The sequence below is a fragment of the Bubalus kerabau genome, chromosome 15 (assembly GCF_029407905.1).
Source record: "Bubalus kerabau isolate K-KA32 ecotype Philippines breed swamp buffalo chromosome 15, PCC_UOA_SB_1v2, whole genome shotgun sequence".
Taxonomy (NCBI): domain Eukaryota; kingdom Metazoa; phylum Chordata; class Mammalia; order Artiodactyla; family Bovidae; genus Bubalus; species Bubalus kerabau.
In genome coordinates, this window is record NC_073638.1 from 33,524,125 (window position 1) to 33,537,740 (window position 13,616).

General features: G+C 43.9%; 1 protein-coding gene and 1 pseudogene across 3 annotated transcripts in view; one reads left to right on the plus strand and one right to left on the minus strand.

The window, feature by feature from the left end:
• The window catches only part of JHY (junctional cadherin complex regulator), an 80,224-nt gene that overhangs the window by 38,519 nt on the left and 28,089 nt on the right, over positions 1-13,616 (plus strand). For 2 of the 3 annotated variants that reach the window (XM_055548423.1, XM_055548424.1), the window contains exon 3: positions 8,190-8,303. The exons of the other annotated variant lie outside the window; for it this stretch is intronic. In XM_055548423.1, the coding sequence (XP_055404398.1) occupies positions 8,190-8,303 (114 nt within the window). The remainder of the gene's footprint in view (positions 1-8,189; positions 8,304-13,616) is intronic. 3 annotated transcript variants of the gene reach the window in all.
• Positions 7,095-8,165, minus strand: LOC129628668 (AN1-type zinc finger protein 6-like; annotated as a pseudogene).

Sequence of the window (13,616 nt, forward strand, 5' to 3'; positions counted from 1 at the left end):
AACTGGGAACTCATTAGAAATGCAGTCTCAGGCCCCAGCCCAGATCTCCCAAACTGGAAACATCAGGGTGAGGCCTTTACATCTGTGTTTTTGTTTTGCTTTAGGGGCTGTTTTGGCTGTGCCGTGAGGTACGTGGGATCTTAGTTCCCTGATCAGGGATCAAACCCGTACCCTGACAGGGAAGGTACTGGGTTGTAACCACTGGACCACCAGGGAATTCCGTACATCTGTGTTTGTTTTTTTTTTAAGGTTTATTTATTGGCTGCGTCAGGTCTTTGTTGTGGCAGGTCGGCTTAGATGCTCTGTATCATGTGGGGTCTTAGTTCCCTGACAAGAGATCGAACCCAAGTCCTCTGCTTTGCAAGGAAGATTCTTAACCACTGCACCACTAGGGAAATCCCTACATCTGTGTTTTAACAAAAGTGATTCTGACATGTGCTCAAGTTTTAGAACTACCATGCTGAAGAGTTAGGCCTCTCCTTTATGCGACATGGAATCACCGAAGGGTTTTAGTCACGGAGCAATCTGAATCCTGTGACCGTCCAGAGGTCACACTTACATATCCTTAGCTGTTTATAGGGAGTTCAGGTTGCTAATCAACCCTCACTTACGTTTCATGCCACATTCCTAAAAATCTCTTTCACATTCTTGAAAATGGTTGTTGGTGTCATTCATTTGCATACAATTATTAAGAGCTTCTTATGTGCCAGGCTTTGTCCCAAGTGTTTGGAATATATCAGTGAACAAAACTGACAAAAATAAGGGCCAACTTCCTATTAGGAGGAGGCAGACAATAGACAAAATAGATAATCAGCGTATTAGCAGGTGATGTAAGTGGTGAGGAGAGACAGGAAGCAGAGCAGGGACAGGGAATGCTGGGGGTGGGGGTCACCATTGTAGACAGGTCACGGAGGTAGGAGAGCAGAGCTTTCCTGGGAGAGGAAACAGCAAATGCAAAGCGCTGAAGAGAGGAAGGGCTAACGGGCCTGGAGCCAAGCCAGCAAGGGAAAGAACAGACAGGGGATCCTAGCTTCTACCTTGTATCGCTGACAGCCGCCACCTGGCTTTAATCGAAAACCACAAATCTAGGCAGAGAAACAATAGATTAGATGTGTTCAGATGTAAATGGAGCAACCAGTGAGCAATGTAGATGAATCTTCTCACTCAGTAACGTTTACTGAGCACGTATGTGCCAGGCACATCCAGAGTCAGCACACAGCTCATGGGAGTAGTGCCCCTGCAGCCCTACAGCCCGGCACAGAGTCCCTCCTTTTCCTGCCCTCGTGGGACTTAACATCTAGAGGCGAGACAAACATAACGACCAGGGTGAAACTTGTCACACACAGGAAAGGACAGAACACTAAGGCGGTGGTACATCTGTTATAACCTCCTGGGGTATCAGGGAAGGCTTCCTGGAGGAAGTTATATTTTGGCCAAGAGTAGACCAGTGAATGGGATTGGTCAGAGTAGGTAAGGTGAAAAGTTTCCGGGCAAAGAATGGCGTGTGCATGGACCCAGAGCATGTGGCCCAACAACAGACCTGAAAACATAGTCTAACGAGAGCAGGAGGAACTAAAGAGGCAGAAAACAAAGAGGAAGTAAAGAGCCTCTGATGAGGGTGAAAGAGGAGACTGAAAACGCTAGCTTAAAATGCAACATTCAAAAACCGAAGATCATGGTTCCATTACTTCATGGCAAATAGAAGGCGGAAAAGTGGAAGCAGTGACAAATTTTATTTTCTTGGGCTCCAAAATCACTGCAGATGGTGACTGCAGCCATGAAATTAAAAGATGATTGCTCCTTGGAAAGAAAGCTATGACAAACATAGACAGCATGTAAATAAGCAGGGATATCACTTTGCTGACAAAAGTCTGCTATGGTTTTTCCAGTAGTCATGTATGGATATGAGAGTTGGACCACAAAGAAGGCTGAGCACTGAAGAATTGATGCTTTTGAACTGTGGTGCTGGAGAAGACTCCTGAGTGTCCCCTGGACAGCAAGGAGATCAAACCAGTCAATCCTAAAGGAAATCAATCCTTAATATTCATTGGAAGGACTGATCCTGAAACTGAAGCTCCAATATTCCAGCCACCTGATGCAAAGACCTGACTCATTGGAAAAGATCCTGATTCTGGGAAAGTTTGAGGGCAGGAGGAGAAGGGGATGACAGAGGATGAGATGGTTGGATGGCATCACCGACTCGATGGACATGAGTTTGAGCAAGTGAAGGACAGAGAAGCCTGGTGTGCTGCAGTCCAGTGGGTCACAGAGTCGGACACGAATTAGTGACTAAACAACAACAATGAGAGCAGGGAGGAGAGGCTGAGTATAGAGGATGTGGGACCTTATAAACCTTTTAAAGGTTAAGGGCAAAGGAAGTGCACTGAAGGCTCTTTAAGTAGGTGCCTGGCATAATTCACGTAGGGTTGTAAGAAGCTCAAGAGTCTTATACAGAAATTTAATGTAAAAATAATATATTCGGAGATCTCAGTGTCATCAGTTTCTGAGTAGATGCATGCTAAATACATTATGAAGTGATCTACAGCAGCAGTCCCCAACCTTTTTGGCACCAGGGATTGGTTTCGTGGAAGACAGTTTTTCCAGAGACCGAGGGTGGTGGATGATTTCAGGATGATTCAAGCATTACATTTATTGTGCACTTTATGTCTATTATTATTACATCAGCTCCACCACAGATCCCAGAGGTTGGGGACTCCCTGTTCTATAGGATAGAGAAAGTGGCCAGCGGCAGAGCCAAAACATTTCAGGTGTTTTGTCTCTAAATAGCTGAATAATTATTACAAACGCCCAGATAATTCAAGCTTCAAACAACTGTGCTAAATACCCTTGTCGGAGCCCAACAGCCTGACGTCCCTGCCTCTTCTGCCAGCCACAGAAGAAGATATGTAATACAGGCGGCAGCAGTGCTGACCTTAGCAGGTCCAAACCGACACAGAGCAATACGGATTAGAAACAGGACAAGTTAACGCTGCACGTCACTCATCAGCCAAGTTCACAAACAGACGCACACTCAGTCCACTGATTACGCTCCTAAGAGAGGGATTCAATAACAGATGTGCTGGAATGATGCTAAGCAAACAGCAACTTTGGAAAAATAGGACCCTCTGGCCGATTTTAATCTGGATATATGCTTGTCATATATCATAAATACCATCAAGGAATGAGAATAACAGGGAACCTAATAAATTCACACGAGACTCCCCCACAACAACTAAACACAAGGTTATTAACAGAATATAACGGAAAGGGGAAAAAAGGACCCAAACCTTCAGCGACTGCAGGACCTCACAGTGATATTGTATTTAAACATGTTTCAGTGTGTGTCTCTGTGGGTACACGCGGATCCACATAGGGCTCTCGGTAAAGCATCAACTTGTTTTGTGGTGCCGATTCCCTAAGAACCTGATGAGTTTCTTTGAGACAGAAGTAGCCAGCCCAATCTAGCTCAGCTGTACTCAATCTGAGTTGCTCTCCTACATACAAACCCTCACTTCAAAGCCAGGAACATAATGTACAATTTTTTAATGGCTCTAGACCCAGGCACTCAGGCGCTCTGCTCTGCGCCTTACCTCAGTGTAAACACCTAATCAAGATTGCCCGAGCTTCAACAATAGCAGCCAAATGCAATTCGAGAACCACAGGCCTTTGAAGTCCTCCCAGCAAAGGCCGGTTTTCTAGTCCGGGATAATGACATAGCATGATTGCTGTCTTTGTTGTATCTTTTCAGTAGAGAAGCAATTATAGGTCCCAATTTAACAGAATAGACATTACACAGCTTATGATGCTCAAAATGCAATTTCATTTGATCATTTTCTCGATTTGATTGGTATTAATAGAATGGCTCACCAAGGGGAAAAAAAAAGAAATAGCTAGCAGAGGTTGTGTCCCATTCCACTTTCAAAGAGATAATGTAGAAGTATGCTTTATCCACCCAGAGACTCACTGGGGGGATTCACACACCGAGTTCTACCAAAACAGCCTGTGGATGGAAATACTGTACATCTTACATTCTCTGGGGAAGGCAGTGTAGAACAATGCCTTTATATTTTTTCACCTATAAACTTTTTATCAGAGCTCCATTAAGGGACCCCATGGTTGTTTATCAAATAATATCACCAGTGAAAAACCAAATTAACGAAGTCCCCTTTACAAAAGCTAGGGCATCAAATCTCCTCGTGGCAGATCTAGGAATAAACCCAGCTTCTCCCAGGCTCCAGCTTGTCCAAGACATTGCGTGTTTGAGATTGAAAACAGGATTATTTCCTCGCCTGCTTAGGCAGCCTATTTAGATTCCCCCCCCTCCCCCCCGTCCCTACTGTCATTTCTCCTCCAGGACAGAGTTGATCTCTCTTTCAAATGAGTTGTGTTTTTGTTTCACATCACGGCAGTAAGGGATTGAAGCCTTACAGAAAACAATGACCTGTGGCGGATTCATTTTGATATTTGGCAAAACTAATACAATTATGTAAAGTTAAAAAAAAAAAAATGACAAAAGTTGCAAAATCTTAATACTTTTATTGTCATCCTGGGTTTCTGGAAACAGTGAAGGGCTGAGAGATGGAAACACGAGAAAGCGGCTCCTGACCTTGAGCTCTATTATAGCATTTAACTCCAAACTTCCCATCTTAGCACAAGTTCAACTGTTGCATGGTATCATGAAGTTTTCCACTTGCAGAGTAGGTAATTACTCAAAACCTATTGATTACTTCCATTTGTAATAAAAAAAAAAACCCTCCATGATCCAACAGTACATTGTGTTCCTGTATTAGCAGTGAGAATTCAAACATGAAAAAAGTTTTACTTTCATTTTTTTCCCTTTTTACAGATCAACCTTTTAAACATGGAAACTTTCACACTATTTGAGTTGGGCAGTTGTGATCAGGAGGCATTCAGATAGAGGGCTGCACCCCAAACAAACAAACAAAAAACAAATTGTCTTTCTTGTGCCAGAGAAGCTACCTTGAATAAGGAGTGAGGTTATCATCACCGACAAATGCTTTGTTGTTCAGTCGCTCGGTCGTGTCTGACTCTCTGCGACCCCATGGACTGCAGCACGCCAGGCTCCCCTGTCCTTCACCATCTCCCAGTACTTACTCAAACTCATGTCCATTGAGTCAATGATGCCTGCTTACTAGTTAATATTTAACAAGTATTTTTGCCTTTCTGCACTGAATACTAGTCTGCTTGTGTAAGTATGAAGTAAAAGTCAGCCACACAGGGAGAATTTAAATGCAACCATGCAGATCCTAAACCCCAATGCACTTTCTGAAAGACGGATTGAGTTATTCTGTGTTATTTCAAAGGGCAGAGGGATAGAAATTACAAACATATCACTGCTCTTATAAGGAACAGCCTAATAGAATCTGGGCTTCCCTGGTGGCTCAGACAGTAAAGAATCTGCCTGCAATTTGGGAGACCCGGGTTCGACCCCTGGATTGAGACAATCCCCTGGAGAAGGAAATGGCTTTCCACTCCAGTATTCTTACCTGGGGAATTCTATGGACAGGGGAGCCTGGCGGGCTACAGTCCATGGGGTGGGAAAGGGCCAGACACAACTGAGTGACTAACACTTTCATTCATAGCAGTTAGGTTTCTCGAAGATGGAAAAGAATGTTCATCATTAATGAAACAGAGATTCAGAGATCTAACATTTTATTACTCCAGCGGGTGGTTGGAAGGACTGGATCTCCCACAGCAAGGGACTATTCACAAGCAACCTTGCTCTGCCTTCCTCTCTCCATCTATACAAATACTGACAAGCAGATTCTCCCGCTTGTCGAAGGGGCATGTGATTAGGCAGTGAGGGGAGGAAGGTCGACCAGGGATGCATGGAAACACCAGAGGGTGTGCTGGATTATCTTCAGAATCTCTGCCACCTTTAAGATTGCAGAACTTTAAGTCTGTTCTCTGAAATGCTACCCAGTGGCTAGAATTCCATATAGCGCAAAGACAACCTAATTTCTCGACTTAAAACAGGTAGCTAGGGGCTTTCCCTGGTGGCTCAGTGGTAAGGAATCTGCCTGCAATTCAAGAGCCACAGGAGACCTGGGTTCAATCCCTGGGTCGGGAAGAAGGCATGGCAACCCACTCCAGTGGGTTTTTTTTTTTTTTATGGTTTTCCTTTTTATTTAATCAAAGACAGTGGATAGATATAAATACAGCTAATTACTTCAGATCATTCTTTATATTGTATACACACAGGCCAATGAACATAATCTTAAAAGAAACCTGCAGTCAGCAATGAAATGCATACAGCTTTCCCTTCCCTCGCTCAAAAAAATTTAAAAACACACAGACTTAGAATTGCATCCCTGGTGGCTCAGAGGGTAAAGCGTCTGCCTGCAATGCGGGAGACCTGGGTTCAATCCCTGGGTCGGGAAGATCCCCTGGAGAAGGAAATGGCATCCCACTCCAGTATTCCTGCCTGGAAAATTCCATGGATGGAGGAGCCTGGTAGGCTACAGTCCATGGGATCTCAAAGAGTCAGACACAACTGAGCAACTTCACTAAAATTGTATCAACACACGCTCTCCTGTGACAAATGATCCAGATGTAAATACTAGGTGCAAAGAAACTATATGCTAACATATGTATAACCTTTGTCAGTGAAAATCAGAAGCAGCCATAATGATTAATATATATTCAGTTACTGATAACTAGCTGTGCCCTAAAGGGCATTATCAAGACAGAAATTGTGCTGCAGAGAAAAGCTATACACAATGAGAAAATAAACTGCAAGATTAAAGCATGCATGTTTAATACTGGGGAAAATCACAGCCCTCCAAAATTTTTCCACATTTCTTATAAAAGCCCTCTGCACTCAACTAAAATTAAAATGATCTTAAAAGGATAATATTCGCAGAGTTTACTTAAGTCGTTTCAGCCACAGAAACTGCATTGGAAACAAATGTTCAGAGTAATTTTCAAAACAAAAACAAAAATCTATTCTTTGATGACATTCATGATTAAAGGTCTATGCAAGATACATTGTTCTACGTTCCCAAGGACTAGGGGAAAAAAACCTCGTCAGTTTTTAGTTTGCAGATAATCAAAGGATTTTGTATCCCAGCAGTTCAAATCTTCTGGATCTTTTCACCAACAAGTACTGGATTTTCTTTTCTGATTTTCTCAGCAGCCATCAGTCTTTAATGGTAAGAGCAGTTGTACACATCTGAGTAATGGTGTACACTGCAGTAAACATTTACACCTGGCATTCAAACCCAGTAAGTCCCACTTTCTTCCTGCACATGAAACAGAGATTCTTTTTCTGTTTTGGTTTTTCAAGAGACTTGGTTTTCTCTTCAGACGGCTGCTATGCTGTTTCTGATACTGAAGTTTGCAGGTCATCTGTTTCCAGTATTGCTTTGTCCATAGATGTACTGTCCACTTGGGGAAGACACTACAGATTCTGATAAAAGTGACTGATGTGATACAGGGCTTGGCTACATGGACGAAAATGTAGAGTCTAGCGCTGACTGAGCTTCTGGAACACTGCCATCTGTGCTCTGGGCTGGTAAAGACTCAGACAGACTAGAGACAGAAGGTACAGGGGGGCTTATTCTACCATCACTATTCTGAACTACTATTTGAAGATAGTAGTTCTTTATTGCGCACTGAACACATGCCATTTGTACCAGGGTTTCCACAAAATCTGCAGCCAGCAGAACAAAGCACAGGCACTTGGCTGTGATTAGTTTCTTAAGCCACATTCCCCTGTTGCCCACCTGGTGACGGCTCGCTCTGCCTGACACGCTGCCCGCCGCCACCGATAGCCACCTCTGAATGGGGATAGGTGAGGCCGCCGAACCCTGCTCACTCCAGGCCCACTGCCACTGGCCCCTCGCCACTCCAATGTTCTTGCCTGGAGAATTCCATGGACAGAGGAGCCTAGTGGGCTACAGTCCATAGGGTGGCAGAAGAGTAGGACATGACTTAGAGACTAAACATCAACAACAAAATTTGACTTCAAAACACCAATTCTCACATCATCCCTACAAGAGAAAACATTGTTTATTCCTATTTTCCTTGGAAATAATCCAGGTACCTAAGCTACCTGAGATAAATGATTGAAATGAACCATAGGTAAAACGTAACACTGCAGGACCTCTTTCGAGAGTACAGACTAAAATGAATCCAGTTAACATGCTGTCTATGTTTTACCCCTGCAGATCTCCTACCCCGTCAGAGTAACTGACAAGACGTCTATTCAGAATGCCAGAGAGACTGGAAATGTCGCTATAGACCCTGAAGACAAATGGCATCAAAGAGCCCAACAGCTAAAGGTCACTCGCTAGATTGAATTTTAAGTGTGTTTCAAGAGTTACTGCTGGATCTAAGTGATGGTCTGTGGCTGACATCTTATCACTTAAGGGTTTATTCTTATGCCTGAGAATAGTTACCTACCTTCTGATGGGTAAGACGACTTCTGCCCAGATGGGCCATTACTTGCTCAGCCAGCCAACCCTACCCACTTTCCCAAAGTTCTCCTTCCTAGAGGAAAATCATTACATCACTCTGCCGATATTCAGAGGAATGGCCTGGAAACAATACAGGCAGGTCCAAAACACTGTCTGATCCTATACTGCTCCCAAGTCTGTTTCCTGGGGACTTCCCTGGTGTTCTAGTGATTTAGACTCCATGCTTCCATTGCAGGGGGCCTGGGTTTGATCCCTGGTCAGGAAATAAGGTCCCACATGCCACACAGCATGGCAAGATAAAAAAAAAAAAAAAAAAGGTCTATTTCCTTTTGGAGTTATCAGTCACATAGTATCCCTATGTGATGGGGGGGCACAGTCCTTAAAAATGGATGGGAAACCCCAGAGCCTCAATAAACCCTCACTGGCATAACATGACAGCCTATTACCTAGTAATTTAGCATGATGACATCCCTTTGAGAGCCATGGGTTTACTACTTTGAAATCACAATATTGTTTCAGGGAAGATTTTCACAAAACTGTCCTCACTGACTGTTTTTCTAGAAGAATCAAGAAAAGGTCTAGCAGCTGATTTCTTCTTGAACCAGTATATAGCGTTATGTGTAGTAGTGACTCTTGGACCTCCCTAGTAGCTCAGACAGTAAAGAAGCCACCTGCAATGCAGGAGACCCCAGTTCGATCCCTGGGTTGGGAAGATCCCCTGGAGAAGGGAATGGCAACCCACTCTAGTATTCTTGCCTGGGAAACCTGATGGACAGAGGAGCCTGGCAGGCTACAGTCCATTGGGTTGGAAAGAGTCAGACACGACTAAGCAACAAACGTTTTCAGAAGGAGAAGCCCTTTGAAATCACCCAGCCTACAGAGCCTGTTGACATCATTAGTTAGAATCATGTTCAAAGGAAAAGCAATAATAAGAATAAAGCTCATTCCTGGGACTTCCCTGGTGATACAGTGGTTAAGACTCTGTGCTTTCAATGTAGGGGGCATGGGTTCAATCCCTGGTCAGGGAACTACGATCCCACGTGTTAGGTAATGCGGGGGTGGGGGTGGGGGGTGGGGGGAGGGTGGCGGGAAGAAGAAGAGAGCTCATTCCAGTTTCAGAAACATTAGAGAAGAGAGACAGCTCAAATCATCTTTTTTTTTTCCCACCACAGTGGCCTCCAGGCTACTTTCAGAGTTGCAGAAAAAGAAATGAACTACAAGGGCCATCCCAGCTACAAAATGCTATGAATCTAAGATCCTTTATCTCTAGTGAACTTAAATTACTATGGAAAACACACTTGAAGCATGTAAGAGTCTCACAACCTCTAGTTTTCACACTTGTCCCTATGAAAAATTGGAGGCATCTCAGCCAATGATAAAAGAATCAAGGTAAAATTGGGGTGCTTGATGCATGGCATGACCCTAGGCAGAGACAACAAAAAAACTTTGTAAAGAGAAAAATCAGAAGAAAGCTGTTTCATCTCTGAGTGTCCTAGACTCACTTGGTTCTAACCCACTCCTGAGTGAAGACAGTAAGAAGCGAAACATCTAAAGATTGTTGGACCTAGAAAGATGGCTACACAGAGCGGCCCAAGGAATGTTTCCCTTTATTCAGAAAGGATTTCCTAGCTGCCCGCTGCACCCAACACGCTGACTGGATACTCAATGTACAAACCTCCAGGCTGCCTTCCTTATTTTTTTTCCCTTTGGCCCCACAGCATATGGGATCTTAGTACCCTGACCAGGGACTGAAACCATGCAACATGAATTGAAACTGCAGTGTCTTAACCACTGGACTGCCAGGAAGGTCCCCAGGATGCCTGCCTTTCTTCTCTTCAATTACCCAGCTCCATTGCCTTTGTTCTGGTTCCTCTCCTCCTCCTGTCTCCCCCACCGCATCCTGTCACGCCTGTGGTCAGGACCACTCCTTCAGGGTTTACCCCATTTGACCTTTGTCCCATTAGCTGTGTTTCTTTTGTACCAGCTACTCTCTAAGTTCCTTGATAATTCCCATAATTTTGTATGAATTTTTCTCTCCACTTCCTAGGACATTGCTTTGCCCAAAGCTGATACTCAATATTTAATGGTGTACTCGGTCACTCAGTCGTGTATCATTCTTTGCCAGGCTCCCCTGTCCATGGGATTTTCCAGGCAAGAATACCGGAGTGGGTTGCCATTTCCTTCTCCAGGGGATCTTCCTGACCCAGTGATCAAACCCACGTCTCTTGCGTCTCCTGCTTTGGCAGGTGGATCTCTTACCACTGTGCCACCCAGGAAGCCCAGTGGTGGATTAGAAAACCATTTATAGGTCATTTACTGAATCTTAAGTGAAAATGGGCCTCATTTGAAATCTTTTTCTTAAAAGGTGACTTTCAAAGAATCTACACATCCTTTAGTAAACATACTCTAACCATGAGCAACTCTTACTAACATAGAGATACCTCTATGTGAAATCAAAATAATTCAGACAATAAATAATTATTGAATACCTACTGTGTTCCAACCAGCAGCTTTTAGGTGCCTGGCCCCAAAGACATAGGTTTTTTAAAACTCTTCAGAAAAAAATAGAAATAAAACTTAAAAAAAGACCCTTTCAAAAATGGTTCCTACCCTTAAGGAGCTCAAAACAGTTACGTAGTCATCAGAATTCAGTGATATGAAAGTCGGCATAAAATGCAGTATAACTAAAAGAGCACCTAATTCTGCCCTAAAAAGATGGGAAAAGCCTCTCGAAAAGGCATGGCATCTAAGCTGACCCTGGAAGTGAAAGTGAAAGTGAAGTCGCTTAGTCGTGTCCGACTTTTTGTGACCCCATGGACTGTAGCCTACCAGGCTCCTCTGTCCATGGGATTTTCCAGGCAATAGTACTGGACTGGATTGCCATTTCCTTCTCCAGGGGAACTTCCCAACTCAGGGATTGAACCCGGGTCTCCCGCATTGTAAACAGACGCTTTACCCTCTGAGCCATGCCAAGCAGACAGATGAGAGCAGAGGAATGAAAGTGGGGGGAGTCTAGTCTGCCCTGAGAGTTTTGCCTGGAGTTCAGTGACTAAAGGGGAAAGGTGTGAGGAGGGGACAGAGGCTGGGCAGGCTAGCCGGGGGCCAGGAAAGGCTCTCTCTGTCAATTAAAAGATTTTTTGCAACTAAACACTTGTGCCACAACTACTGAGCCTGTGTTCCTGAGCCCGGGAGCTGCAGCTACTGAAGCCCAAACTTCTAGAGCCTGTGCTTCTCAGCAAGAGAAGCCACCACAGTGAGAAGCCTGTGCACCTGTGCCACGAAAAGGGAGGAATGTATCCAACTCACAGATGCAAGTCTCAAATGATTCAGACCAACTAAGTGATGATGGGACCAGCAATAACAGTTTAAATGACAGAATGTGTATTTGTGTGTCTGTCTACACATGGAGACTGAGTGATCTACAGAGAGAGAGAATGATGAAACGTGCCAAAATGTTAAAAAGTGAATCAGTGAATATATCTGGGAGTTCTCTGTGCTATTCTTGCCATTTTTTTCCTGTAAGTTTGAAATAATAGTGTAAGTGTGAAAAAACAGAAAGTTAAAGAAAGTGGTACCATAGGATTTAGCAACTAAGAGGTGGTTGGTGGCCTGAGCAGAGCGGTTTCCCTGGGGCGGTGAGAGTAAGGGTCCACCTGCAGTGTACAGGGGTCGGGATGACAGCGGGGAAGATGAAGACCAACCTGCAGTTTAAGATGCTTGGTGAAGGATTACAAGATGAGATGTTTGGGGATTTTTTGTTTGTTTTTTAATTTTTACTGGAGTAGTTGCTTTTTTAATAGTGTAGACAACTTTGCCGACAAAGGTCCGTATAGTCAAAGCTCTGGCTTTTCCAATAGTCATGTACAGATGTGAGAGTCGGACCATAAAGAAGGCTTAGCACTGAAGAATTGATTCTTTTGAATTGTGGTGCCGGAGAAGACTCTTGAGAGTCCCTTGGACTGTAAGATCAAACCAGTCAATCCTAAAAGAATCAACCCTGAATATTCATTGGTAGGACTGATGCTGAAGCTCCAGTACTCTGGCCACCTGTTACGAAGAGCTGACTCATCGTAAAAGACACTGATGCTGGGAAGATTGAAGGCAAAAGGAGAAGAGGGCAGCAGAGGATGAAATGTTTAGGTAACATCACCAACTCAATGGACGTGTCTGAGCAAACTCCGGGAGATGGTGAAGGACAAGGAAGCCTGGCGTGCTACAGTCCACGGGGTCAGAGAGTCGGGCTTGACTTAGTGACTGACCAACAACAATAGTTACTGTACAATGTTGTGTTAGTTCCTGCTGCACAGCAAAGTGAATCAGCTATTGTGTACATATATCCCCTTCTTGGGGGGATTTCCTTCCCATTTAGGTCACCCCAGAGCATGGAGTAGAGTTCCCTGTGCTATACAGTAGGTTCTCAAAAAGAATCATCTGTTTTCTAGATAGTAGTATATGCATCAATCCCAATTTATCCCCCACCCCCACTGAAGAAATGAAGTTTAACCAGAGAATGAGGTCAAGTAAGGAATTGTTTCTTTTTTTTTTCTTTCTTTCTTAATAGAAGAGCTTTAAACATTTACTTGCTTGCTTCCCTGGTGGCTTTACAAGGTCTTTATCAGATGGTAAAGAATATGCCCACAATTCAGGAGACCTGGGTTTGATTCCTGGGTTGGGAAGGTCCCCTGAAGAAGGGAACGGCTACCCACTCCAGTATTCTTGCATGGAGAATTCCATGTACAGAGGAGCCTGGCAGGCTATAGTCTGTGGGGTCGCAAAGAGCTGGACACAACTGAGTGACTAACACTTTCACATGCTAGAAAGGATAAGAAACTCGAGATATAGGACCAGAAAAAGAAAGGTGATATGCTGGAAACAAGGTCCCTGAGACCATTTAAGCCTGTGTATTTTCACTTTAAAAATACCAAGAGCTGATGGTCATTCTCATTATTTTCTGTGTAAGGCCTTACCCATGCTTAACATCTTTATCTCGAGTAATCCATCGTCCTTTACCTGTCCATGAGGTTCTATTGTCCTGAATTGTTTTGTGCTCTCCTGTGAATCTTTTCCAGATCCCATTTCTGTTGTGTACTCAGAAATGTACAGAATACTTAGCCAAGAGTCGGAGCCCAGGGGGCCAGTGTAAGAGGGCACACTTTCACCTGCAGAAGAACCTTCCCA